The sequence below is a fragment of the Dermacentor albipictus genome, chromosome 2 (assembly GCF_038994185.2).
Source record: "Dermacentor albipictus isolate Rhodes 1998 colony chromosome 2, USDA_Dalb.pri_finalv2, whole genome shotgun sequence".
Taxonomy (NCBI): Eukaryota; Metazoa; Arthropoda; class Arachnida; order Ixodida; family Ixodidae; genus Dermacentor; species Dermacentor albipictus.
In genome coordinates, this window is record NC_091822.1 from 194,850,047 (window position 1) to 194,874,534 (window position 24,488).

At 47.3% G+C, this 24,488-nt stretch overlaps 1 protein-coding gene across 1 annotated transcript in view; it reads right to left on the reverse strand.

Annotated features, from left to right (window-relative positions):
* Window positions 1-24,488, reverse strand: part of LOC135898540 (solute carrier family 2, facilitated glucose transporter member 1-like) — a 56,063-nt gene that overhangs the window by 18,443 nt on the left and 13,132 nt on the right. Inside the window, exons 2-6 of the mRNA XM_065427549.1 lie at window positions 17,049-17,147; window positions 14,348-14,633; window positions 5,982-6,152; window positions 4,033-4,140; window positions 1,083-1,171 (exon numbers count right to left, since the gene is read on the reverse strand). Of these exons, the coding sequence (XP_065283621.1) occupies window positions 1,083-1,171; window positions 4,033-4,140; window positions 5,982-6,152; window positions 14,348-14,633; window positions 17,049-17,147 (753 nt within the window). The remainder of the gene's footprint in view (window positions 1-1,082; window positions 1,172-4,032; window positions 4,141-5,981; window positions 6,153-14,347; window positions 14,634-17,048; window positions 17,148-24,488) is intronic.

Consider the following 24,488-nt stretch of genomic DNA (forward strand, 5'->3'; position numbering starts at 1 on the left):
CTTCCAAATTATATCACCTCCGTGTGAGCACTGCATCATAGGAAGGCCAGGAGGCAAACACTCTTATGTCTCTAGAGGCATGCCCCTAAATGTTAAGACAACTATTTAGACAAATTTCCCTTAAGGCGATGTCTGCTCCTGCATGTGTTAAAACCGCTCCGCACGCACTGCAAGCAGGGCAACGCGTACGTCAAATTTTTTCTTTGACTGCTGCATCCGTCACCGTTTTCTAAAGCTTCAGTCGCGATCGCCAAGGTGTGCGAAAAAAAATCACACGAGAAATTGCGAGACCACCGCAAGCTCAATATGTGAAAATTATACGTCACTGTTCCCCTTCATGACTCAGAAATAACGAGCTTTGAATTGTCGCAAATGCCGAGACTAAACGGCGCAGTCTGAAGCAAGTGCAGCACCCCAACTTCATTTACATAACGAGAAACTGATCGATGTAGCACACCCCTCTTGGTCACTAGTAGCGTATTCCCTATATGCGTGAGTGCTCTTACTTCAATTTATAGCCCATTTGATTGACTCTGACGGGGATCATCCGTTAAATTTTAAGCATATTTGATTGCCTTGCTTTTTACGCACATAAATTTATGTGAGCACCCGTCAGCAAAAAAGCTCTTGGGAGCTTGTGTGTTTTCCACAGCGTCAACTTTTCAATCGCATCAGCAGTAGCCATTGGCAGCGGAATCGAATACGGAGCCTTCCAGGACAGCGAAAGCGCAGCCATAGGACCTCTCAAATGCGCCAGGACAGTGGAAGACGCAGCCAAAGGCAGGCCTAATAAGCGCAGTGCGGCTTGTGCTTTATTTCGGTCCGGGTTGCGTGCACAGCTGACAGCGTAGCGTGGTAAAGTACAGCAGAGCTAACGGTGCTAATCCTTCTTCCTTCAAGTATCATGTTCTTTTAAAACCTTTTGTTGCGGTAAAGATGTTGCTTCATGAGTGAGCATAATATAGTTTTTAAACGCACAACGTATTACTTTCACGCTCCATTCAGCACGCCAATCGTCCTCCTGAAAAAGGTACAGCTTGAGAGCGGGAGCAGCCGCTAAAGCGACAGGTAGCGGAGCTCACCTTGGGCACGAATTCGGCAGCCTCGGCTTCGTTCTTCATGACGGCCATCTCTTTGTCTACGTCACGTGTACCACGTAGCCGGATAAGCGCTGCCGAGAAATAAAGCAGGTAGCGGGTGCTGTTAGCCAGGAGTTAGCGCTGTCGCTGACATCAGCTAGAGAATCGTTTCTCGAATTTTATTTCTGGTTGTATTAGCAACACAAGGACAAGAGGCAACAGTTGTACTTTTTCGTTTTTACGTTCACTTTCGTGTGTGAGATATCAAAAGTCGAAGTACGCAATAACAGTATGCGCTGTGCTTACGAAAAGAAAAAATTAAACGGCGCTGACTGGCAACTGAATTTCGTTGCTTTGTACTTCATAGCAGTCCTGATTTTCTTGTAGATGTGAGCGCGCATTTCGTTGAACTTTTCTTTTTCATTTTTCATCATGATTCTCTATATTAATTTGTGCTTTCTTCGAAATAAAAAGTCAGTTACGAGTCAGCGCTCGTACTGTGTGTTCCTGTTTTGTGCCTTTGTCAACTGTGCGCATTTAAATATACAAGAAAATTAATTCGTACCAAGCCGTGAACATATCGTTTCACTACACTTAATAACAGAGCATGCGAATGTGCTCATTATCGCGACATATCTTTTTCTCACATAGTCTATGTAATGCGATTCTGTGTAGTCGCTAATGAAAACCTCCCATTTACGTGCGCAATCCACGCAGGCCTTCGTATGCACGTCAGTCCTCATCTCCGCCCCAACAGAGATGAAGGAAGTCTTAAAGCTAATCTGCGCATGCTCAAGTAAAGGCATCATGAACACGCGCGTGCACTTCGCGAAAGGTAACGCTTTATGAATGACACTTTCTCTATTCATGACAATCGAGGGCGGATTTGCGCACGTGCTACTGCTAATAATGATATGCCATGCCTCGACCGTAGCTCAACTGTAGGGTATACTTTTACATTCCTATGTCTCAAAAGAACTTCGCCACCCACATCTATGAGAAAAAATTTGCAGACCAGACAGTGCATCTAAAGGTTAGACAGCGTCCAATCGGGCCACGATTCTTTGTGCTCAGTTAATCTTTGAGTCGGCGTGTGTGTCGCCCTGCTCGTTTTTCTCGCATCCGTGTTTTGTACGCCTGTCTTTCCGTGCCATGAATTAAACCGGCTTGCTCAGCATTTGTCCTGCTAGGCACAGCTTAATTTCGAAACATGGAGATGCTGTCCCCTCCCTTGGATACACCAGTCGGTGCTTGCACACGTCTCGCGATGAAATTTCACTGCCTAAGCGATGTGCATACCATCCCTTTTCCCCTCCCCCAGTCAACTGGAGATAATCTCTGGTTAACCTCCCTGTCTTTCCTTTATTGCCTCTCTCTCTCTCTCTCTCTCTCTCTCTCTCTCTTTCTCTCTCCGTAGCAATACATTAGAGAGGTTTAACGTTTCAGTAGGTCGCGAGCACGCGCTGAAACTGCATACTTTCGTAAATGGAACCAGTTGCGTGCTGCCCCACTAATCAATTGTGTCGTGCAGAAAAACTGCACGCTATAAAATGTTAGGGCTCTCATCACTTTCAAAAAATCCTCAGGTGAACTTGCCAAAAAATAATTTGGCACCTCAGTTAATATTTGGTCTGAAGAGAGAGAGAAAGAGCGAGGGGGAAAATCAGGGAGGTCAACCAGACGAGCGTTCAGTTTGCTACCCTACACTGGGGCTAAGGGGAAATAGAAAGTGGAAAAGAAGAGAATGAGAGAATGAGCACTGCGGCGGGCACATAGCACGACGCGCAGCAGTGTTACTTTTACGTCGCTGAGGCCAGTATACCTCAGAAACTGCAGAAGCACGCGAATAGCTTTCTGCGCTATCGATTGATGAGGCCAGGTCCCAAGAATCTCTTTCATAAAGTGTTCTGCTAAAGTCCAGTCGGCAATACGAAGTACTGGACGTCGTATTGAGGGAAAGTGCACAACAGCTGTTCAATGGTTTCTTCAGAAACACCGGTGTCGTACATTGGACTATCGGGCATTCCAAGACGGGAAGAATACGCGTTCTTAAATGCCCCACCAAGCCGTTGGTGATCAGTGTTGCAACCCCGCGGGAGAGGCTAGTTGGCACTTGGAGACGTAACAAAGGGTCCAGGGTGCGCAAGCGAGAATTAGATACGCTCGGCGAGCTCCAGTCGCAAAGTCTACCCCACACCACGTGGCACAAGACAACATAAAGATACTCGCAAATTTTGTGGCAGATTGTGGGGAGGAATATCATGAGATTGATGCTAGTCTCAGGATTTATATTGAAGACGCATGCCTTGAAAACTGATCAGATTCAGTTCCGCACTTCCAAAATGGTCAACCATGCAATTAACTAAATATGTTTGAGCTAATTTCAGGTAAATAATAATTTCATAAGGCGTAATATCACACCTTTACTGATGTCCTCTCTTCTTAAATGGTGAAACAAGTTATCTGCACCGCCATAGCCCTTAACATTTTCGCAATGCCTCGCGTAAACGAGTGGTACAGCTCAATCGTTTACGTTCCTCTATACACGTGGTACGAGAGTGATGAGTAACGCGCGCTTTGGGAAATTACCACAGCGCGATTGGATGGATTTGCGTTTTTCGAGAAATGTACCGTAACTCTAATTCTAGTTTCCAAACATACTTCCACTTACATAGAGCTGCTCGAAACATCATACGCAGCGATTCTCCGCGGTAAAATAATATTACAAGAAACGCAGTTCTTCATGGAAAAGGAACGTTAACAGAGAATTTTGACAAATTATTTCACCCACAGAAAGTTAAAAAAAGAAGCAGGCACTAAAGTTTGCCATTTGCGAGCCTGGCACAGTACTTTTTTTTAACCTTTCTTTCTCTGGCAGCTTCCTGAAGGAAATACAAACACAATACTATCGCGCGTGCTAGAAAGTAGATGGCTTTGCCGCACGGCCGCTCACCTTCCTCCGCTTGCTTGGGCCTGCCCCGCACAAGCAGCAGGTACTTGGGTGACTCCGGGCAGAAAGGCAGCGTCACCACCATCAGCACCGACGGCACCACGGTGAGCGCTGCGAGGAGTGAAGCGAGGAGTGGCTCACGGCAGAACTCGTTTGCCGCCCAAGGCGATGTCGTTTATAGTGTACGGTCCGATTTTTGTGCGAGTGCAAATGATCAAGTATAGACAGAGCACCGCGAAATTACACGGAAGAAGTATGGACGCGAGAACAACGAGGGCGGAGACTGCCAACTTAAAGAACGAACCAACTCGCCTAAACCAAAGCTTTATTGCAACTATAATTATATGGCTATTGTTTCCTGTTTACTAGCAAATTGTCTGCTTCAGCGACTACCTTTATAATTACGTATCTGAATTAACCTTTCTTTTTCTCGTTCTTTCATTTTCTTGCCGGAACACACGTTTTTACTACGTAAGTGCATATCTGAAGCTTTGCCAAAATCGCCATTCGTCAAGCAAACCACACGACGCTCGAGCAACCTGAGAAACCACGCTGCGCTGAACAAGATTTCGGTCATTCCTAAAAAAATTCCAAGTACAGTTGTTTTTGTTTCAGCGAATGCCCTTGGGGAAGCATGTTTATCGCTTTCCATTTTCTTTTCTTTTTTTTTCGGGTCGCGCGTTATTTTTCGTACACAGCTAGAGGAGATATGGACGTCAGACGTTGGCCAATTGCCCACAAGACCGGCAATCTTAGCACCGCACGCGACTGCGACCTTCTCGGCGCAGATAATACGTCCGCTTTCAGCGCACTTTTTCTGTCAGCGCCATTGCTTATTTAAATTCTGGGGTTTTACGTTGCAATAAAACCGTAATATGATTATCAAAAATTCTGCGGGTTTTACGTGCCAAAACCACTTTCTGATTATGAGGCACGCCGTAGGGGAGGAGTCCGGAAATTGCGACCACCTGGGGTTCTTTAACGTGCACCTAAATCTAAGCACACGGGTGTTTTCGCCTCCATTGAAATGCGGCGGCCACCGTGGCCGGGATTCGATCCCGCGACCTCGTGCTCAGCATCCCAACACCATAGCCACTGAGTAACCACGGCAGGTCAATATGATTACGAGGCACGCCGTAGTGGGGAATTCCAGACGAATTTTGCCCGCCTAGCGGTCTTCAACATTGCACCTAGATCAAAGTACACGGGTGTTCTTGCATGTCGCCCCCATCGAAATGCGGCCGCGACAGCCAGCATTGAACTTGCGCCTTCGAACTCAGCAGCGGCTTACAGGCTCAGCGGGCTACCGTGGCGGTTGCACACTCTCCTGCATTATTTCGGCCGAATAAATAGCTACCCGTCCTTTAGCACTAACATTTTACGGTCACGACATGACTAAGAATGGCTCTAAGCACAGGACTCATATTTGCGGGACTAGATAGACAATTTGCAGGAAACGCCCAAATTACTTGAGCGAGTAGCTCGGCTTCCTTCCGTGTGGTGGCGCAGCGAATGAAACTACGTAGCGTCTGCGCTGCTGAGTGACAAATGTGCGTGAGACGTGCTGAAAGCCACTTACGTACGTAGCATCCACTCTCTTAATTCGAACAGAATCTGCATCGACAGTCAGCAGCGCTGCCATGCTGGTGTGGTACGACCACGTGGAAGAGTGAAACAGTTTCACGCAAAGGATCTGTAAGGCACTTCATATTTGTAATCCGTATTGCTATTCTGTGTTGGACAATGTTTTGGCGTATAGTTTTGATTAAATTGGTGACATCTGTCACGTGATGCCGCGAAGAGCCACCTCAGCTATATCTTCCCTGGCTCTTGCGCGGAGATATTTCTGCTTTACAAATGAAAAATTGGCAATAACATCTACATCCGTCGTTGTTAATGCTCTGCCTATGAATACACTCGTGACGAGGATAATGCAAACCATGGATACTCACTGAATAAGTACGGCCACAACTCGTCGTTTCCCAGGATCTGAGGGATACCGAGCAGCTGTGCCAGCAGGATGGATAGCGTGAGCACGAGCTGGTAGATGGTGCCAGCCGCGCCCCGATACCGCACCGGCGATATCTCCGTCAGGTACATCGGAGCCAGTCCCGCTGTGAGACCTGGAAACATCGCGATATGGTCAGCGCCCGTTGCTCACTTACCGACCAGTCGCTTCTTTTGCTCAGTAAGATGCCTTTTCCCAAGGGCGTGATGCTTGACCTATAATGAGGCAATGATTTTACGTGAATTTGTTGATTAAAATATGACAGGAGCGGCGCTTCATTCGCAGAAAGAGCTGCCGGTAAGCAGCACAGTTGTTTCACTGTAGCAAAACAAACCTGGTGGCAGCTCCGTTTGTAGATGCGACAATAATAGCGGACGCCATCCAGCTCCGTATCTGTCATGAACTTGTAGTTAACAGGCTAATGAAGGTATAATGAAGTCATTGAAGGTAACAGGTATGATGAAGCCATTGATATTTTAAATGGCAAAAACGTATACGACATTGAGGGGAATGTTTCCGTAAAGTTAATTGTCCTATCCGTGGACTAGTTCGACTTCAGAAAAAGCCACCTGAAGCTAATTATGTCAGATCACACCTTTGACACGCGTTTCAGCTGTGCGGAATCAAGACTGCCGGGTACCATTTGGTAAAAAAAAAATGTCTTTTGAAAAAGCAAGATTTATAGCGGGGAAAAGAAGCAAGACAAAATCAGAAGGACAATCAGGAATATTAGGTGGGTTCACGCTCAGTTTGCTATCCTGCACCTAGCGAATGGGAAGAACAAATATCCGTTATTAGCACTAACACAACACTGACGAATCTCGTCATGATGCCCTGCATGCCCTGAATTAAGCTTATCGTTCATTTCTGGACAACAGCGCCGAGACAAAACAGAGAAATTGAGGTGGAAATAACAAAATGGTGTGAAACTCCTTCCTTGGCTATTTAAGTCAGTGTCTGCCAACATGCTCAGATTGATATCCTGGGTAACTGTATCCGAGTAGACAGCTGCCTTCTTCTGAAATGGCCGAGACGTTCTAAAATATCGCGAACAAAAGGACGCTGATATCTTTAGTGGAGACACTGAATCGATGCAGTTAACGATGACAATTATTGCGACAGCAATTATACGGACGATCGAATTAAGCGTGTTTGGCATTGTGCTTCCACAGTACTTGCGCGCATGCGCAGTTCGCGCATCGAGGGTTAGATATTCAAAGACGCGCAGTGCTTTTGTTTGCAAAAGCGACGAAGCCAAGTGCTATGGACGCATTGTCACGCTGCGCTCAGGTGGCTCTGCATAATTCGGGACAGCTTCTTAATTGCGCTGTTTGAATGAACGCTGTGCGCGCATGCATCAGCGCTCCTGCAGAGCAGCTGTGCGCAAACCACATCAGCACGTTAGCTTCCTGACGCCTTCAGCGCGATGTTAATAAACCTTGCTATCGCTTTCAATGCTTCGCCTTCGGGTGAAATTGACAATCTATAGACGTGTTGTCTGTGTGCATGATGGCGCTACCCACAGAACGTATCGCCATCATTAATTTTTTTTGTCGAATGTTTGCGAATCTTCAAGCAAAAAAGATGCAGGCTGCATCAACTATAAACCTATATTTGAACGTAAATGCGCTTTCTTTCGAGTCACTGAGTTATTGGTGCAACATTGCTTCCGTTCCTTGTAAGTATCAGTATCTTGTCGAAACAAGAAGGCTAGATCGCTTCAATCAAGGCACTGCGCACTAGTCAGGCCTGTAATGGTCCAAAAGCTCCTCATTAGAGAGCCTTTGGCATTCAGCTTCTCCCGTAGGGAAGCTTATTTGCTTAGCGTTGATTGGGCGCACGGTCTTTTCTTCAGCCAGGCTTCACTGACACACAGGCGCCTACAGTTCACAGTCAAGTAACTGCCATCACCAGACATAAACCGACCACCTCATCACAACTGCACGATGTCCGAATGCGATGGGCCGTAATTTATAAACACCCGGCCCGGCTACATTCCAACTGCCCTATACGTTGAAATTTCGCCGTCTACGGAGTCTACTCTGATAGGCATCGTTCACAAATACGCATGCAGGATAGGGACAGTCGACACCACTACCTGTGACCGCTGCGGGGGAAAATATCACCCACATTCTATGCGAAGTGCCCTGCGTGTACAGACAGTCACTCTTTCCTTGGTTACACTAGGCGACCGGCCTCGACCAGAACACGTAATTCTTCAATATCGACGTGATCATCATTGCACAAAGTCATCAAAACATTGCTTTTTCACGATGAACTGGCCTGTGTGAACGCCTACATTTCCTGTCCTATACTGTGCGCTCATTGCCACCTTCCTCTCCTTCAAATCCTTCTGCATCCTTTTATCTACTTCCGTGCAAGGTAGCCAACCAGATATTCAGATCTGCTTAACCCCACATACGTTCTGCCTGCCTTTTTCCTTGTCCCCCCGCCCCTCTCTCTCTGTCGCACACAGAAGACCCTCGACGCATATCTTCATGCCACGCCTGGGCTGGATTCTGTTTGTGGTCCTTTAGTCCCGTAACTTTAATCGTAAAAGTGTCCACCATTTTTATATTACTTCACTTCGACCATTAGAATGCAATATGGAAAAAGCAAGGAGGCGAATGAATAACTACCAGCACATGCACAGTCCAGGCTTCATTACAAATACGAACACATTCACTCACTCACTCTACTATTTTATTCAGTGAATTAGTCAAGTGATCTACTGACTGATAAATGAAGCAATGTAATGTCTGTCATCCTGCAGCGTTATCTTTTACTCCCAACCGACCTCCCAACTTTTTGCCTTTACTTCTAGATCGATGCAGTAATGCTTGCAACAATCTTCTACATCGCCTGCGGCCGGTTATACAATGGCATGATATCTGCTGTGACGAAGCTCGCCTACAACTTGACTTGAAGTGGAACTTGATCGAGGCAGGCGATAACGATATCAGGTGAATGAAACTCGCTGCGTACTTGTGCACCTTTCTCTCAGATCACTTGCTATGGCAATGGTTTTACTTTTACATTTATACGCATTGCAACCTGCGTGTCCCAAATCTCTGTATTTGTTCAATTTCAACTTGCCACGAAGCCGAAATATTTGCTGATCTCCATCACGCTCCCAAAACAAACCTTTCATGATCTTCGTGAAAATGAATACGCAGCCGTTCTCCTGACACCGTAAGTCCCGTAAGTATCCGACCTTGTATATTGTGTTCAGAATATCCAATGAGTCGCAGTCCAGAGCACTCAGCGTTAAAAAGTGACTGATGCAAGGGCTATGGCGGCGTTATTAGCATATATATATTTTTACCTATCTGTCTTCGCTTAACTGCGAAGTATAAGTGTCATGGGTGGCCGTGTCGTTCTGCGCATAGCTTTTAACAAACACTTAAGAAAACGCATCGTGAAAGGACAGCTGAGCTTTATTGCGGCTAGTCTTGACATGTGCCGGTCTGTTATCTAATTGCGCATATAACGGCCGTTATCTTGACCTTCGCCTGAGGAAGAGATTGAGTTGGACGCCTGCGGTGTCTGCAGTGCAGTAGGCTGACGCCTTTGCCGCTCTCCTGCCGACGTCGCGTGAATTGAGATTCAGTCGCGTCAGCTGAGATCTCACCTTGGCCTCTGCCAAGAAATGCAGTCAAGGGCCAAGTTCAGGACCCGTCTTCGTGGTGAAGCTAGAAACCCAAGATGTGTATGTCGCTGCGTAGTTTGCGGCCGGCGGTGATGTCGTCACTTCGTTTTCCCTCCCCAACAATGTGCGATTACCTCAAGAGACGCTGGGCACACCAGATGAACGTGCTGTTTGTCACGTGGGCAATCTTATCTCGCCCTTCTTTAAGGGCTCCGTAAACAAGGCAGGAGATAGCTCTACTCCTGACGAGTGACAACGGGTTTTGTGAGGCCATGGGCAACGCAGACGGCACGACGCGAGGGGGAACACAGCCGCACGCCTGAGCTTCTCCGTGTGTCACCCCGCCTTTCAACGGCGTCCCGATTCAGCAGGTGCCACTTGGTGACATGCCCCGTTAGATTCGGTGTAAGTTTAGCTTAGCCGTGTTTTAGTTTTACCACTCTAGCTCATATATTCGGTTGTGGTCGAACGTTTAATATGCCATGTTTGTCCACTTGAATATCGCAGTCTTAACCATCTCTCTCATTACGAACAAAATACGAAGGGGTCATTAACAGTTACCGAAGCCAGAAAGCTGATTTGAAAGGTGAATGTAGCGCTTTCTTTTTTAATAAGAGAGAGAGCTTGTGAAGCTCTCGATGTAGAAAAAAGACAACGAAATGACAGTAAATTGAAAACGTGGCAGCTTCGCTCAAAAGTGTACGGGGGGGGGGGGGGGGGGGGGCGAGACGTTGCTGCGAAGCATTGTTAGCGATAGCAAAATTAAGCGGCTTGCAAGACTCCATTCTATTCTAAAGAACAGACACAGCAATGAAAATTTGTGGGATTTTCAAATGAAACCATAATATCTTTATGGAACACACCAAGCTTGAAGCACACACGTCTGAACCGACTGGACCCGTCCCTTCAACTTCGACCCCCATCTGGACTCTCTCGACTCGAGACAGCAGTACTTTACCGACTGTGGCTTGGTGTCGCTTTCACAAGATCTTTCGCCTTCCGAGATGGACGAGAGCGCGGCTTGCAGTCACTGCGGCGGCGAGCAGACTACAGAACACGTACATTGCCACTGTCCTCGATACAGTGCGCACCGGCTGTCCCTAGGAGCCGTGTTGGCACGCCTTGGCGACAGGCCGCTTTCAGAACAGACAGCCTTGGAATGCTGACATTAACTGTCGTCGCACCTAAAGTCGGTCAAGGCTTTGTTGACCTTTTTACATGGCAGTCGCCTGTTACTATAATGAGCCCATCGCGCCTTTTTTTTTTTTCACGCCTTTCTTTTTGTCACCGCTCTTCTTTTCGTCTTTACTTCCCCTTTGCCTTCCCCTAGTGCAGGGTCGCAAACCGGAGGCTTTAACCCTGGTTAACTACCCTGCCTTTCTCTCCTTTGCCTCTCTCTCTCTCTCTCTCTCTCTCTCTCTCTCTCTCTCTCAGCGTTGCGCCTTGCCTCCGAGGTACGGCATGTTGGCGTGACGCCGCACGCAAGCCAACTGCTGCTGGGCAGAAAGAACAGCCCCGTCACAGCTACCAGGCCTCTCACAACGCTGGCGACACATCTCGGTAGTGCACGAAATGTTTCCCGTCGGCGTTGGTCAGTACCCAATGAGAGAGAAAGGGCAAAGACAGAGAGGTTAACCAGAAGGGAACACTAGGTTTGCTACCCTACGCTGGGAAGAGAGGCCAGAGGGAGGTAGAGAGATAGGAAAGTAGAGATAGAAATAAGGGGAGCACAGACATACAATCACAGCCGGCCACAATCACAGCCTCACAGTAGTAGCTCTCGTAGCACTGTAAACATCACTTCAGGCTACAAACGTTTGTGCAGGAGTGTAATCCTTAAAAACTGAAATATTCGATACCGTTAGCTTTAGAATCACTCTCTGTTCCGCTCAGACCAGTGCGTATAGACAGCCAATAAGGAGGAATACTAGTGGAAGTGCTTATAGTATGTCTGCGCACAACGCTCGTACCAGCGTAAGGCATAACGGTGTCCTGCACCGAGCGGATCGCGCGAACCGTTGGCGGTGAGTCCACGTCGGTTCGTCCTTTCTGTAACCAAGCGCAATCCACGTCTCCGAAGAAGCGTGCGCGCTCGAGCAGCGCATGTACCGCCGATGACGGCACAGCACGACGACTACGGTACCAACGGTGACGGCGCGAAAGCACCTCAAGCGTCTGTCTATTTCTATCGTAATAAACAGAATGGCAGAGGTTCGCGTTTTACCGGTGAAGATCAAATCGGCAGCTTCCGCATGTCACGTATGCCCCCTTGGCAACTCAACCTAGGGAATTGGCTATGGTTACGCGTGCATTTTTGAGTATACTTTTGTAAACGCGTCCGCCAAATGAGTATCGATGAATCCAGCTCTATATAACGGCAGCTGTTGCTTTTAATTGTCAACCTATCTTTAAAAAAACGTGTTCTATTTCTGCCAATAAGATAGCCAGTTTCAGGTTGTAAGGAGTTATTTTTCATATGGTTTATTTGTTTACCTAAAGAAGGCTATCAATATCCTGGTTTCTTTTTTTTTTTTGACAATAATCCACGACGTGTTGTGCGCCTGGGGTACGGAGATGCTGTAGGGGAAATTGCAGATTTATTTAGAAGGCTTAGATTATATATTGCAAAGTGACTCGGAGCTCACTGTATGATCCCTTATCGGGATAACTTTACGGGCTTCCGTGAAGGATGACCCCTGGAGGGGTCCTGGAATTTTTCTGCTCAGTGGGGCTCAGACTGTTCTAGCTATCTATGACGCAGGCCAACTGCGCAGCCACACTCACGAAAAGCTGTCTTCATTCGTTTGCTATCATGTCAAATAAAGCACACTCGCCACATGTGTCTCCTTGCCAGCTGGCAGACATGGCTCGCTTGCTCGGGGTAACTGTTACTCGGCAAGACTGACTTTTTGCCCACCGAAAAACAACCAAGATCTGAAGAAAACGGCAAGCTCCTACGGAAAGTAAACGCTATACAGTTGTAGCTCTAAATGCGGAAACAAGGACTTTTCGCCTTAGAGTTCGCCTCTGCAGCACTGGCAGACAATATATCTCAAGATTTGGGGACTCAGAAAAGCTCATGAGTTATAATCTTGCTAACCGTATGCTAGCGTATGTATTACGTACCAACTACGACCATATAACTTGTTTTCCTTCACTAAAATATTATCAGGCGCTTTACCAGCATTGAACTCGGCATAGAAAGTTCGGCATAATGTAAGTACGTGAAGAGGAAAGCTATGAGCCTCCTCAATTTCTGTTCTGAAGAGTAAATAGCCCGTACGGCAAATAGATTTTCTTTTTGCCAAAATATTAATGCCGAGCGATCGCACTAAACGAACTTTACAATGAGAGAGATCATTGGCCTTCCCTACACTGATAAGCGTGAAAAATCATCTTAGGAAACAGTGAGTTGAATCCGGCCTACGAACAGCAGTGATGATGCTTGCTGCTATAGCTCTTACGTGCTCACACTAGCGGATAGAATGGCCGGACGGGCATGCACCGCCCTCGAAAACAGCGCCGATAGAAGCGCTGAAGCCAAACGCGAAGCACCACTCTACAGTTGAGATAAAGCGCCTCCTCAACTGAAACTGAAGAGGTGTCTCTAAGTGCCAAAGCAAGATAGGTGCTCCGAGGACGTGGGACCAAGGGCTCGCCAAGCCCTAGCTGTATGTGTGCCCCAGAAGTGGCTATAGTTCGCACGGAATTTTTGCAGGCTCGCTTATTTCCACAATGTAAAGCCACAAGAATACGCCACTCAGTGACAGTAGTGTCACAGATATTATAGTGCGCGGTCGAGCAATCGGCACAGGGTGGTTGCTAGGCCAACGGAGAGAGATAGAGAGAAAGAGAGAGATCAGCTATGGAGGTTATATTTTTGAGCAGAGAGAAATAACGGTGCCATGCCCCCCCCGTTGCACTTCATATGAAAACTTATGTCGCAGTCAATCGCCTATTTGCAGCTCGATTGATGCACTTAGGGGCACTGCAGCTCCGCATATAGCATCACCCACGCATACCATCATTGCATACCCGCAACCCTTCGATGAACTTCTGCCTTCAGATAGAATGTCAGCAGTAAAATACGGTATCTGGTCGGCAATCAAGTGAAAGATAAACTGTCATGCTGCAGTGACGGCAGTTTACTTGCTCACATTGGATCCACATCCACAAGGCGCAGTTCTCAACAGCCATGGTAGAACGTCTACATCACCAATGTGTTCTACCAGCCCTTTGGATGGCTGCAACAGGCATCCCTTGCATTCATTACTGTAATGTATAGATTCAGGTGAAGCAGTGATCATCACGTAATTGTACCGTGGAACCGAAATTCCTGCATAGCAATGAATTCTAATAGTGGGGGATAGAAAAAGGGTCAGGAACTCAGGTGCAATGTCACTATGTCCTTTTAAGGGCTAAAGAAATGTGCGCAAATCATCGAAGATGATTGTATGACTATATATGTACGATTCTCTCATTCTATAGTCCAACCGCGGACCACAGCATAAAAACCCACCAGAGACCACGAAAAGCACATTAAAAAAATTGCGGAAGCACAATACCATAATGTATCACTGCGGGTAATGACGACGGAGGTGAAATTCTATACGTTGGCAAAGTTGAAAAGCAGCGGTATTAGCGGGTGCCAGCGAACTGACCGGCATTCACTCCCGCGACCAGGCGTCCGACGACGAGCAGCTCGCAGGACGCGGCTCCCCTGGCCAGCGTGAGCAGCGCGGCAGCGGCGAACACCAGGCCGCTGTTGAGCATGAGCCCGCCCTTGCGGCCGAACCGCTCGGCCACGACGGCGGTGAGTAGGCCGCCCAGCATGCCCCCGACGCAGAACACGGCCACGAACACGCTGAACACCAGCGTCACCGCGCTGCGCGGCGTCGGCTCGCCGTAGCGTTCCGCCAACGTTTCGTTGATGAACGACTCCAGTACCTGCGTGCGAGCGCGGCAGTGGATGCGCGAGCATGGATTCAAGAGGCTGGATGCGTCCACACAAACTGTGCCTACGAAATAAATTACGAAGCTTTCATGAAGAACACTCGAGTGCTAAAAAACCGTAGTCAGCATCGAACGCTCCAATATATTGTTTGCAGAAGGAGAAACAGTACGAGGACATTCCAAAAGAACTATTTCTTTGGAAGGTCGGTGCTTAGGCTTGGTGTACACTCTTGTTGGAGGGCGTCGTTTGGAACGTAAAAAAGGACAGAGGAGAGACAGTGAAGCGCCTCCGTCCTCTTCTATCATTTTTCACGTTCTAAACCACGGGCCCAGCAAAACGAAGATATTGTTAGATTCAGGCGAATTTTGCATTGCGGACACCTGACATCAACTCCTCTGCCGGAGCACCATCTTTAAATAGGAACAATTATTTTATTCTATCGAAACGTTCAAGGTCATGTTGGTCTTACCTGTCTTGTTCTGCTCATAGCAACGTTATAATGTCGACCTGCTATCTATATTTCCTGCACGTTCAACACGTAACTGATCACTTCTGATGATGCCAGAGCACAGGCGCTGATAGCTTTGTACTGACTACGGGTCCTTAGTAATGAACAAAAGTTTAAGGGTGAGATGTCGGGAAACACTTGGAAATGGCTCCTCTTCTGTCAGCTTTTCTCTTTCAGACGACCCCGTACAGTGAGTTGGCACCGCGGATAGAGTCCATCTGACACGAAAGGCGATAAAGCAGTGAGGAACAAGAGTAATTCGAGTGGCTCTAGTCCAATTCGCGTTACTCGTCTTTTAGGAACAATGTCGCGTGCACAGGCCTCTAAGAAATGTTTAGTTTTGCGGATGCTTTAATATGTTTTTCATGCAACCAGCATAAGTTGGCGCTGTCAGGTGGTTTTACTATCTCTTGGGGCAGGATAAATACGAGGGCGAATCATAAAGTCTTTGGCCCTACTTTTTTTAGTCAAATTATGGCTGCAAATATAAAGTCAACATATCGATTCCCAGCGGTGGGCCTTCTCGTTTCCAGGGATACCGCTGTGCGCAGGGACCCAGTGAATGGTAACATCGTGACCGCAATCGCGGAGCAGGCGTGCCTGGTGCCGGATCTTCCGCAGTACGGGATCCGGGATCCGAGAATCCGCAGTACGGGATCCGAGAATCTGTGTACACATGAAGGTGAACAGGGTCAGTTTGAGATGATGTTGCGAGGGCCCACTCCAAATAATCTAGGATGGCCATCCTTCCTTCAAGTTTCTCTGACCGGCTCGGCCTTACCTTCCGGTAGCTCCGCGGCACGGCGCTGCTGTCAGTTGTTGAAGATGGCGGTTGTGCTTCACGCGTCCACGGCGTACGAGCAGCGAAGTGTGATTCGTTTTCTATGGAGCATGAGATGAACGCCGATCAAAATCCACAGGGGAATGCAGTCCACGTATGGAGAAAGGTGTCTCGCTTTGATAACTGTGAGGTGGTGGTGGTGTGAGCTCGCAAAAGGCCGTGAAGATTTGCATATGAACAGGAGCGTGGCTCTACAGTCAGCCGAACGAATTCTACCGCAGGGGCATCTCAAATTTAGTGCTGCGATGGGACGAATGTCTGAACTGGTGTGGGGACTATGTGCAAGAATAGTGTAAGATACGTAAAATACCACGTATATTTGTAATTACCTGTGTGTACGTTATTTTGGCTAATAAAAAATACGGGCAAATCCTTACTGATTCGCCCTCGTAGTTGTGGAGGGCCTTTGTAGTCAACGTTTTGACAAAGAGGCTTGCCTTCGTCATGGCAACCGTCTTGTATTCGTCTTTTTGTTCCTGCTAAGGTCAAGGCAATTTCCCTTATCGAGATGTCGGCCCCAGCGAGATATCATTTTCTTCTGAACATCTGCTTTCTTGGGGCAGGAGAAGAGCTTGTCCCGGAATATGCGACATGTGGAGCTAAATGGTAGGGCTCGCAAAAAATAGATTAAGTTAAGTTGCAGCTGCTCTGCAGTAAACAGGTATTCACTAGAAATTAATTATCATACAAAGCATAGGATGGACTTACATACGCAGTGCTTGCGCATTTTTATTCACTCTAAAAAAAAGAGTCAGGGGCAAAGTTATGGAAACATGAGCTCGAGTGTTTAAAGCGTAACCGGCATGGAAGCAGCGAAAGTCATTTCGTTATACTGTGGTTACTTTTTTCTTCTGTAGAGTGGTAGAGCGTACCAAGCTTGCCCCGAGCGGGAGCACCATTTAGAGAGATGTTTTCAGAAAAATGAACTCTCTCTTTCCTAAATGCCGCTCGCTTTCCCCAGTGTCACTGTTGCTTTGTTTTGCGGCTTTCAAGAGCCCATGTTCCAAACCATGGCTAGTTGCCCCAGATATGCTTTTGCGGTCTCCTAAGCGTGCGCACCTCTTGCGGTGAGTTGACGACTCCAAGGTGGTAGCCATGCTGGAAGGCGGATCCCACGGCGGACGACAGCACGGCTAGCACCAGCGTCGGTGTCAGGCCCTGCGAGGAAGATGCGCTCGTTAGATGGACTGGCAACGCATCGAAGGCGGATATTTGGGCACGTGCTGTACTACCTAACGCGAACGTTACCCTTCACCCGGAATAATAATTGCATGGTGGCTTCCTGAAAGTAAACTAATGTGCAGTGGAGAGGTCGGCAATGTGGGACGGTTTGAGGAGTACGACATTTTAAACAAGTTAAAACACCACTTGAGCTACGCAAATGAGTAAACCATTCACAAGAAGCACCAGCGTACATATAGTCTGCATAGTAATTTGCCACTACTTCGCTGTGGAGAAGTACGAGTGAACTAAAATATCTCTCTCGACTGCACAATGCAATTAAATAGCAGTTTGGCTGTTACCACATTGAAGCCAAAACAGCAGGGGCCAGGGGTGCGGAAGAACAAAAATATTCAAAACATAAAGTTACGCAGTGTTTTCTGCCAGAGTGCTCTTAAGATTAATCGACTATTCTTCCACGTAAAAGGAAAATTTTGTTCTGTACTGTGTCCTTGGGACGAATGGTACAGTACGATGGAGGGAGAAGTGGCACACCTTCCCTAGCACTCCCTAGATGCGCTACATGCTTTCGTTTTGTCGAGCAATGACAAAAAAATTAAATTATGGGGTTTTACATGCCAAAACTACAATTTGATTATGAGGCACGCCGTTGTGGGGGACTCTGAAATAATTTGGACCACCAGGAGTTCTTGAACCTGCACCTAGGCTTAAGTACACGGGCGTCCCCATCGAAATGCGGCCACTGTCACCGGTATGCGATCCCACGACCTCGTGCTTAGAGCCCAACGCCACGAGCAAAGGCATCATGGCGAAGCTGCCAGAGCGATAAGTGACAGTATGAACAAAAAGACTGAGTTATTTGTTTGTCTTCAGTGGGGACCTGCCCACATATAAGTTGAAGCGGACAAATTTTCGGGCTATATGTATAATGTGTCCTCATTCCTCCAGTGTGATGTCCCACTCCTCAAATAGTTACTATTGGAATCTCAGTGCTGACGCCCGTTGTTGCAATCGGACCTCTGGCACGAGTTGTTGCAAATGGGTCGCAAGCCCCAAGGGTAGCGTTGGCCTGGCGGCCTGGGGCACAACTGGAAGCATCCGAAGGTCCCGGCAAAGTATGAGTCGACTGCTAACAGTACAACTTGTTTATTGTAGCATTGTAAAAGAGCGGCCGGCCAGGTCGACCGAAGAGGAGAGACGGGAGAGCACGTTACTCAACAGAAGAAATCGGAGCCTCTCTCCTGGCGTCCGGGGGCAGCTGCTTTTATACTCTCGGAGTTGAGGGCAAGAGGGAACGTCACGGGACGAGACCACGTGACAGCGAGGCACGGACACGCTGAGAGACATGTTGAGACGAGTGTAGTGACTCATCCGCCGAGCCGGCGCCGGTCAGACCTCCTCGCTTCACACTTGGGGAGCTCCTCTCCCCGGCTGCCGCGCTTTGACAAGCGTGGGCACACACACACACACGCACACACGAAGACACGTGGCACTGAAACATGCCTGGACGCGCTTGGCGGGAGGCGTTGCGGCAGCTCTGAACGGGCCAAATGTCCGCCGCTTTGAACGAAGCCCCGGCGTCCGTTGCATCCGCGCCGGCTATACCGCGCGTCGTAGGCGAAACGTAACATTACACTGGAGTGGAACACATTTCATTGTCGGCAATATTTTTTCGACAATGCTTCCAGAACGTCCTAGAAGGAGTTCCTGTGGTAATGTAGGAGAATGTCTGGTGCAAATTTAGAGCATCTATATGAAAGATCAACTAAGCATCGAATTCAAATGTGAAAACCGTCCCATTCTTCCCACTTCTCCCCTACAACACGTCGTGTCACTGCAAAGTGGTTCCCCAAGTTCGACAAGCAAAAGTGAACGATGACCATTTTTAATCTTCCAAAGGGAGTGTAATATCACATTGAAGTTAGCACTTTCTTTAAATGTGTGAGCTGCCGGCCTCACGTCGTTCAATGTAGAAAGCGCAAGACAAAGTGCACGGTATCCTAAAACAAAACGTACAGAGAAATAATCCGCTCCAGTTACAACTTCTGCAGCAAAACGGCAAAACCTAGGCACTTGCAGCAATGAGATCGAATGCTGCAAACGGCCCTCTGCGACGCGTGCCTCCGATATCCCCGAGCAGCGATCTTTGGCCTCCCCTCCCTCTTGCCCAGGACAACTTTGGCACGTGACGATGCGGCGGCACGGAAGCGAGAATTGTGCTGCGGCTGCTATCGGCTTGGAAATAGTCGTCGTGGCTCAAAATTCTGATAGCCACAACGATTATTTGAAGGCTATCATCATACCTAGGGCTGATGGAAGGGTCCTCAACGATATAGCGACATACTTTTTTTTTTGCGCAAGTGTTCATAGTCGACTTCATTTGTGCAAAAACGACAAGACGCGGGCACAAAAACATGGCAAAACGCGCGCACGCCAGGACGCGCAGGATAGACGGAGCGCATGCGCTCTGCTTCGTCTTCTCGGCCTGTCGCCAGAGCTGTTCGCCCCGCTTAAGCAACTATATAGTTCTCATGCGAAATGTCGTTTTGTCCGGTATCTTGCAAGCTATAGGAACATCGAGACATTTGAAAGTAAAAACAAAAGTATTGAAATGAAGAAACTGCAATTTACGTCACCGAAAGAAACTTTACCCCGCACATTACATATTGCAGATAAGAAACGTGCAGCCTTAGATTGTCATGATCACGATTCGTACGCTGTCAATACACCGTAACGTACCGTTTCGGTTTCCCTTGCATACTACGACCACGGAACGCGATCGATACTTACATTAAGCACACGCTTGTCAGGATCTAACCGCAGCAATGCACAATATAACTCTCGCAACTTTCGGGATTTTGGTTGTGATGTTCGTACAGGAATGCAACGACTGCAAAGTTCATCCTAGCCCCCTGTAGTGCACACAACGAAACAACGCGCTGCGCTTATCCTCCCCACAGTCGTTGATTACGCCACGCTGGATTGACCGTCCAGAAGGCTACATAAGGGCGCGAAACGCAGGCATAAGCATCTCTGGTGCCTGGCATCCATCGGCGCCTCTCGCGTCGCAGGTCGCCGCCAGCGCCGCCAACCGGCCGTCGAACGGGGGACAGTCGCCCGCTCCCGCTGTCCAGCACGAGGGAGGGACGGCGTGTCCACTCGTGCAGCGCGCACAAAGCGGCCCTAAATATAAAAGCACGGCCGAATCCCACGGCGAGCGACGCCGGGATCGGCCAAGCGCGAACGCCGGTCTCCGGCCAGCTTGTTTATGAAGGACGGCTGCTCTCACTTACTTGGCCGGCGAGATGCGGCCACGGTGGCCGACGAAGCTCGCGACACGAGCCGGCCGCGATCGTTGGGCTCAGAGCCCGCGAGGGAGGGCAGGGCTCGGGATCCTCGCTTTCTCGAAACAGAGACACCGTGACCTTACGCTGACAAGTTACTCAACCGACACTTGTCAATGAAACTCACTTGGCTACTAGTGTCGCTTCTTATTTTTTTTATATATATAATGGTTAACCCACCTTTACGGTCAGCGAAAGCTAAAGGTTTTTCTGGCTTGCTTAATTTCCCTTGACAGCACATCTCAAGCATAATTACCTGCACGAGCAAGTGAAATGTCTGGAAGAACGCTTATCTTGTACCCTCTTCAAAACGAAGGCAAGAAATTTAACAATGATACTTCTCGCAACGCTCGCTTTTTATTTATTTGTCGATTTTTCTCTGTACAATTTGATTTATCAAAAAGTTTTATTTAACCCACATAAATATTAGGGCGCCCCTATGTTCCAGCTGCTTCTTGCACCCCCCCCTCCCCTCCACAAAAGCAAGTACATATAAAAAAGCCAGAAACAAATATAGAACGAGCACACCCAGATTCTACCATTTGCGTAATAGGTTCCGCTATATCTTCATGCCTTGAGAACCTCCAGCTAAAACGCCAGCTTTGTGTTTGCTGAAAATTAATAAAAGATGCATCCAGGTTTCATACGTCCGCAGTGGTGACTCGCTTTTTGTTGTCTCTCTGATGGACCATTTGCCGAAGCAGTTTGAGAAGCTAAATCCTCCTGAATTAGATCAATCACCGCCACAAATTGTGTCTACTTTCGATCGCTTAGTGTGAGTGCACCTTGTGACATCATGGTGCGATGTGTTTGATGTTCAGCGCCCTGTCGCGTATACCTGAGTACTTGTGCCGACCCCTGTGTGCACTCCGTCGACAGTGGAGGGTCCTTAAATCAAATTGATGTGATGGCGCTTTGGGACAATGAGGAGTTTCTACGTATAGCAGTAGCGCACGCAGAAAAATCACCTTACTGAAGAGCAATTGACCAAAAACATATGCGCTCAACCAAAAAGAAAGGGGGGAGGGGAAAGGCAAGCAAGGAGAAGAATCTTGGATCAGTGCAGAGTCGTAATTACAATTTTCCAAAGCTGAAGGACTCAAAAGATGCTAGTCAGACGGGGCATCCTCAGTAGCACCATATCAGGCTGCAAGTTTTTGACACCCGTGAGAGCGAGGTATCTGTTTCGTAATATACATACAGGCCGCGGGCTTAACACTATAGTTTATTAACGCCTTGCATGTACAGTAACGAGCAGGAGGACCGCAGATGCTACGAAAAAAATTTTTTTTTCGGCGCAGCCTAGGCATGCAGGCTGGAATCAAATGTTACAGCGTACCGGCACCAGTTCAATCGGCGCATACACAATCTATTGAGAAAATTCAGGTTGCATGACTGTGCTTGAAGAAATATCAACTTGTCGATGATACCGTGGTTTCTAAACTTCTACATGCTACTGTACGTAGATCGTGGAACATTCAGCCATGGAAAAGTAATAACGACTCTAGATGCTTTTCCATGCAGGATTTTTTGCATTCTTTCTTTATATACATATGTCTCTCTCTTGCGATATGTCTTACTCATTCTCCTGTACGCAACACTACGTTGCCGCCTGTGGAACAGGAGCTCCACTTCGGCTTCTTTATCGCGATTTCTCGGAGAGCGGAGCCAGGCTAATCTCTTGTTTACCGCAGATACGCCTCTTCTAGTGCCTTCCGCAAGACGGCGCGCTGGGAAGACTTGTTTTCACGCGGAGAACAAAAGGAAATAACAAAAATGACATCACAAGAGTCGGCTGTACAAATAGTAGCATAGAAACTACCGCTGGAGGAGTAACTAAAAAGAAAATAACTTTTAGAAGTGCAGGTACGACAAGTACAAGAGGAGACGCGAAGAAGACTAAATAAGGGGAAGGAAAGACAGGGAGGGTAGCCAGTGTGTGTACCGGATGGCTAATGTATGCTGGGGAAAAGAGTAAAGGGAATAAAAAATGACAGAAAGTAAGAAGGAGCAGAAGTAGAGCAATCAAATGCACACGCTCGCGCGATGTAACGCGCGACATGTTTTAGAGTCGGTCACGCAATTCACAGCCCCTTGAATATCGGAGCAGCACATTTGAGGACTTGAGTGTTGAACTCGTTCCGGACCAATGTCCAAAGACTCTTTCCAATACAACGTCACTGACATGCGTAACAGCATGAATTTGCACTAGTAAGAATCAATCAATCAATCAATCAATCAATTTTATTTAACTTGCCCAGTAACAAACCCAACGTCTGAGTGCTGGCGCAGGCATAAAGTAAAAACAAAAAACAAAAGTAAATTAATTGCAGGGGAATATAATTTTAAAAGAACACTCACACACAATGAATAAAAAGAACAATTGTGAACATAAAGACTGTACAGCAGTGCGCAAGGCAAATAGAAAACAAAAAGGAGGAGAAAGGCAGTTGAACAACGCATGAAACTATGACACAAGACAAAGCTCGGAAAAGAACGATGACAGCGAGTTATGAAAAACATCAAGATAATGAAAATAAGCGTTTAAAGACTTTGTATTCTGTGGATCGTTGAGTGTCAATGATAACAGGCAGGAACATGGAAAGGTTTATGTTCTCTGGTGATCTTACGCGGAATACGAAACATGGTACTACTGAGAAGTTCGGGGCAGGTGAGGATATATTGAAGGAGTTTGAAAAGAAACAGATCAGTGCGATTACATCGGCAGCGAAGTAAGGGCAATTACAATAATCCAACATTGCTAGAACAAGGTCCAGTGTCCGTGTTAGCAAAGTGGTGACGATATGGGCTAAGAAACTCATTCTGGATCCAATCTGTAATGTCACTGTTGGATCTGGAAAAGCCATTCCAGAAGACCGACGCATATTCGAGTTGAGGAAGACAGGTTGCTGTGTAAAACTTCCGGAACGGTATAGGAGACATGAATTCCCTCGACAGTCTGCAAACAGAGCCAAGAGAGCACATACCTCACATTGCAACGCGTTTAGTGTGAGCAGAAAAGTCTGAGGTTGTATCAAAAAGTACACCGTGATCATCAATCTCACAGACCTTACACAACGGTACAGAACCTACAGAATAAAAAAAAAATGCTTGCTGTTTTACGTGTGAAAGTCATGACTTTGGTCTTTAAAGCATTCAAAGAGAGGGTGTTATCTTTGCACCAATTAGAAAAAGAAAACAGGTCCGACTGCAGGGTGCGATAGTCATCAACAGTGTGAATTTTCTTTAAAAACTTCGTGTCATCCGCATATATAAGGAAAGGAGAGTCCCGAATAGCGGAAAGAACGTCACTAGGAAAAATAAAAAAAGCACTGGTCCTAATACTGATCCTTGTGGAACGTCGCTACTCGCCATATAAAAAGACGTTTGGCCATCGACGTTAACATGACATGATCTATAAAGAAGATAACTGCGCAAGAGATTGACAACTGACGAGTCAACATCAAAATGTAGAAGTTTGATCAGAAGCAGTGAGTGGCTGACTATATGAAAACCTTTGCTGATGTCAAGTAAATGGTGTCAACTTGCCCCCATTGGAGTAGCGGCGGGGAAACTGCGTCATGAAACTTGCAAGATTTGAGATAGCAGAGCGGCCGGTGAGAAATCGATGCTGATTCGAAATCATTGAGTTCCTCACAATAAAAAGATAATGTATTCTGAAGAGCGAGCTCAAAAATCTTAGGCGCCGCACTGAGAAGAGAAATTGGGTGATAATTCGAGACATATGTTTCACAGCCAGAATTAAGTCCAGGATGAACACGAGCAGTTTTCCACATTTGAGGGAAAGAAGAAATATTCAGAGTTATTAAATATAGATGTCACTACTGGGGCAAATATACCGGCGTAAACGTTTACAATTGCGGAGGGGATGTCAGCATGACCGCAGGCTGGGAGGGCTTCAAGCGCTTAATGCATTCGCTGATGAGCTTTTCATCGAACACAGCACTAGATG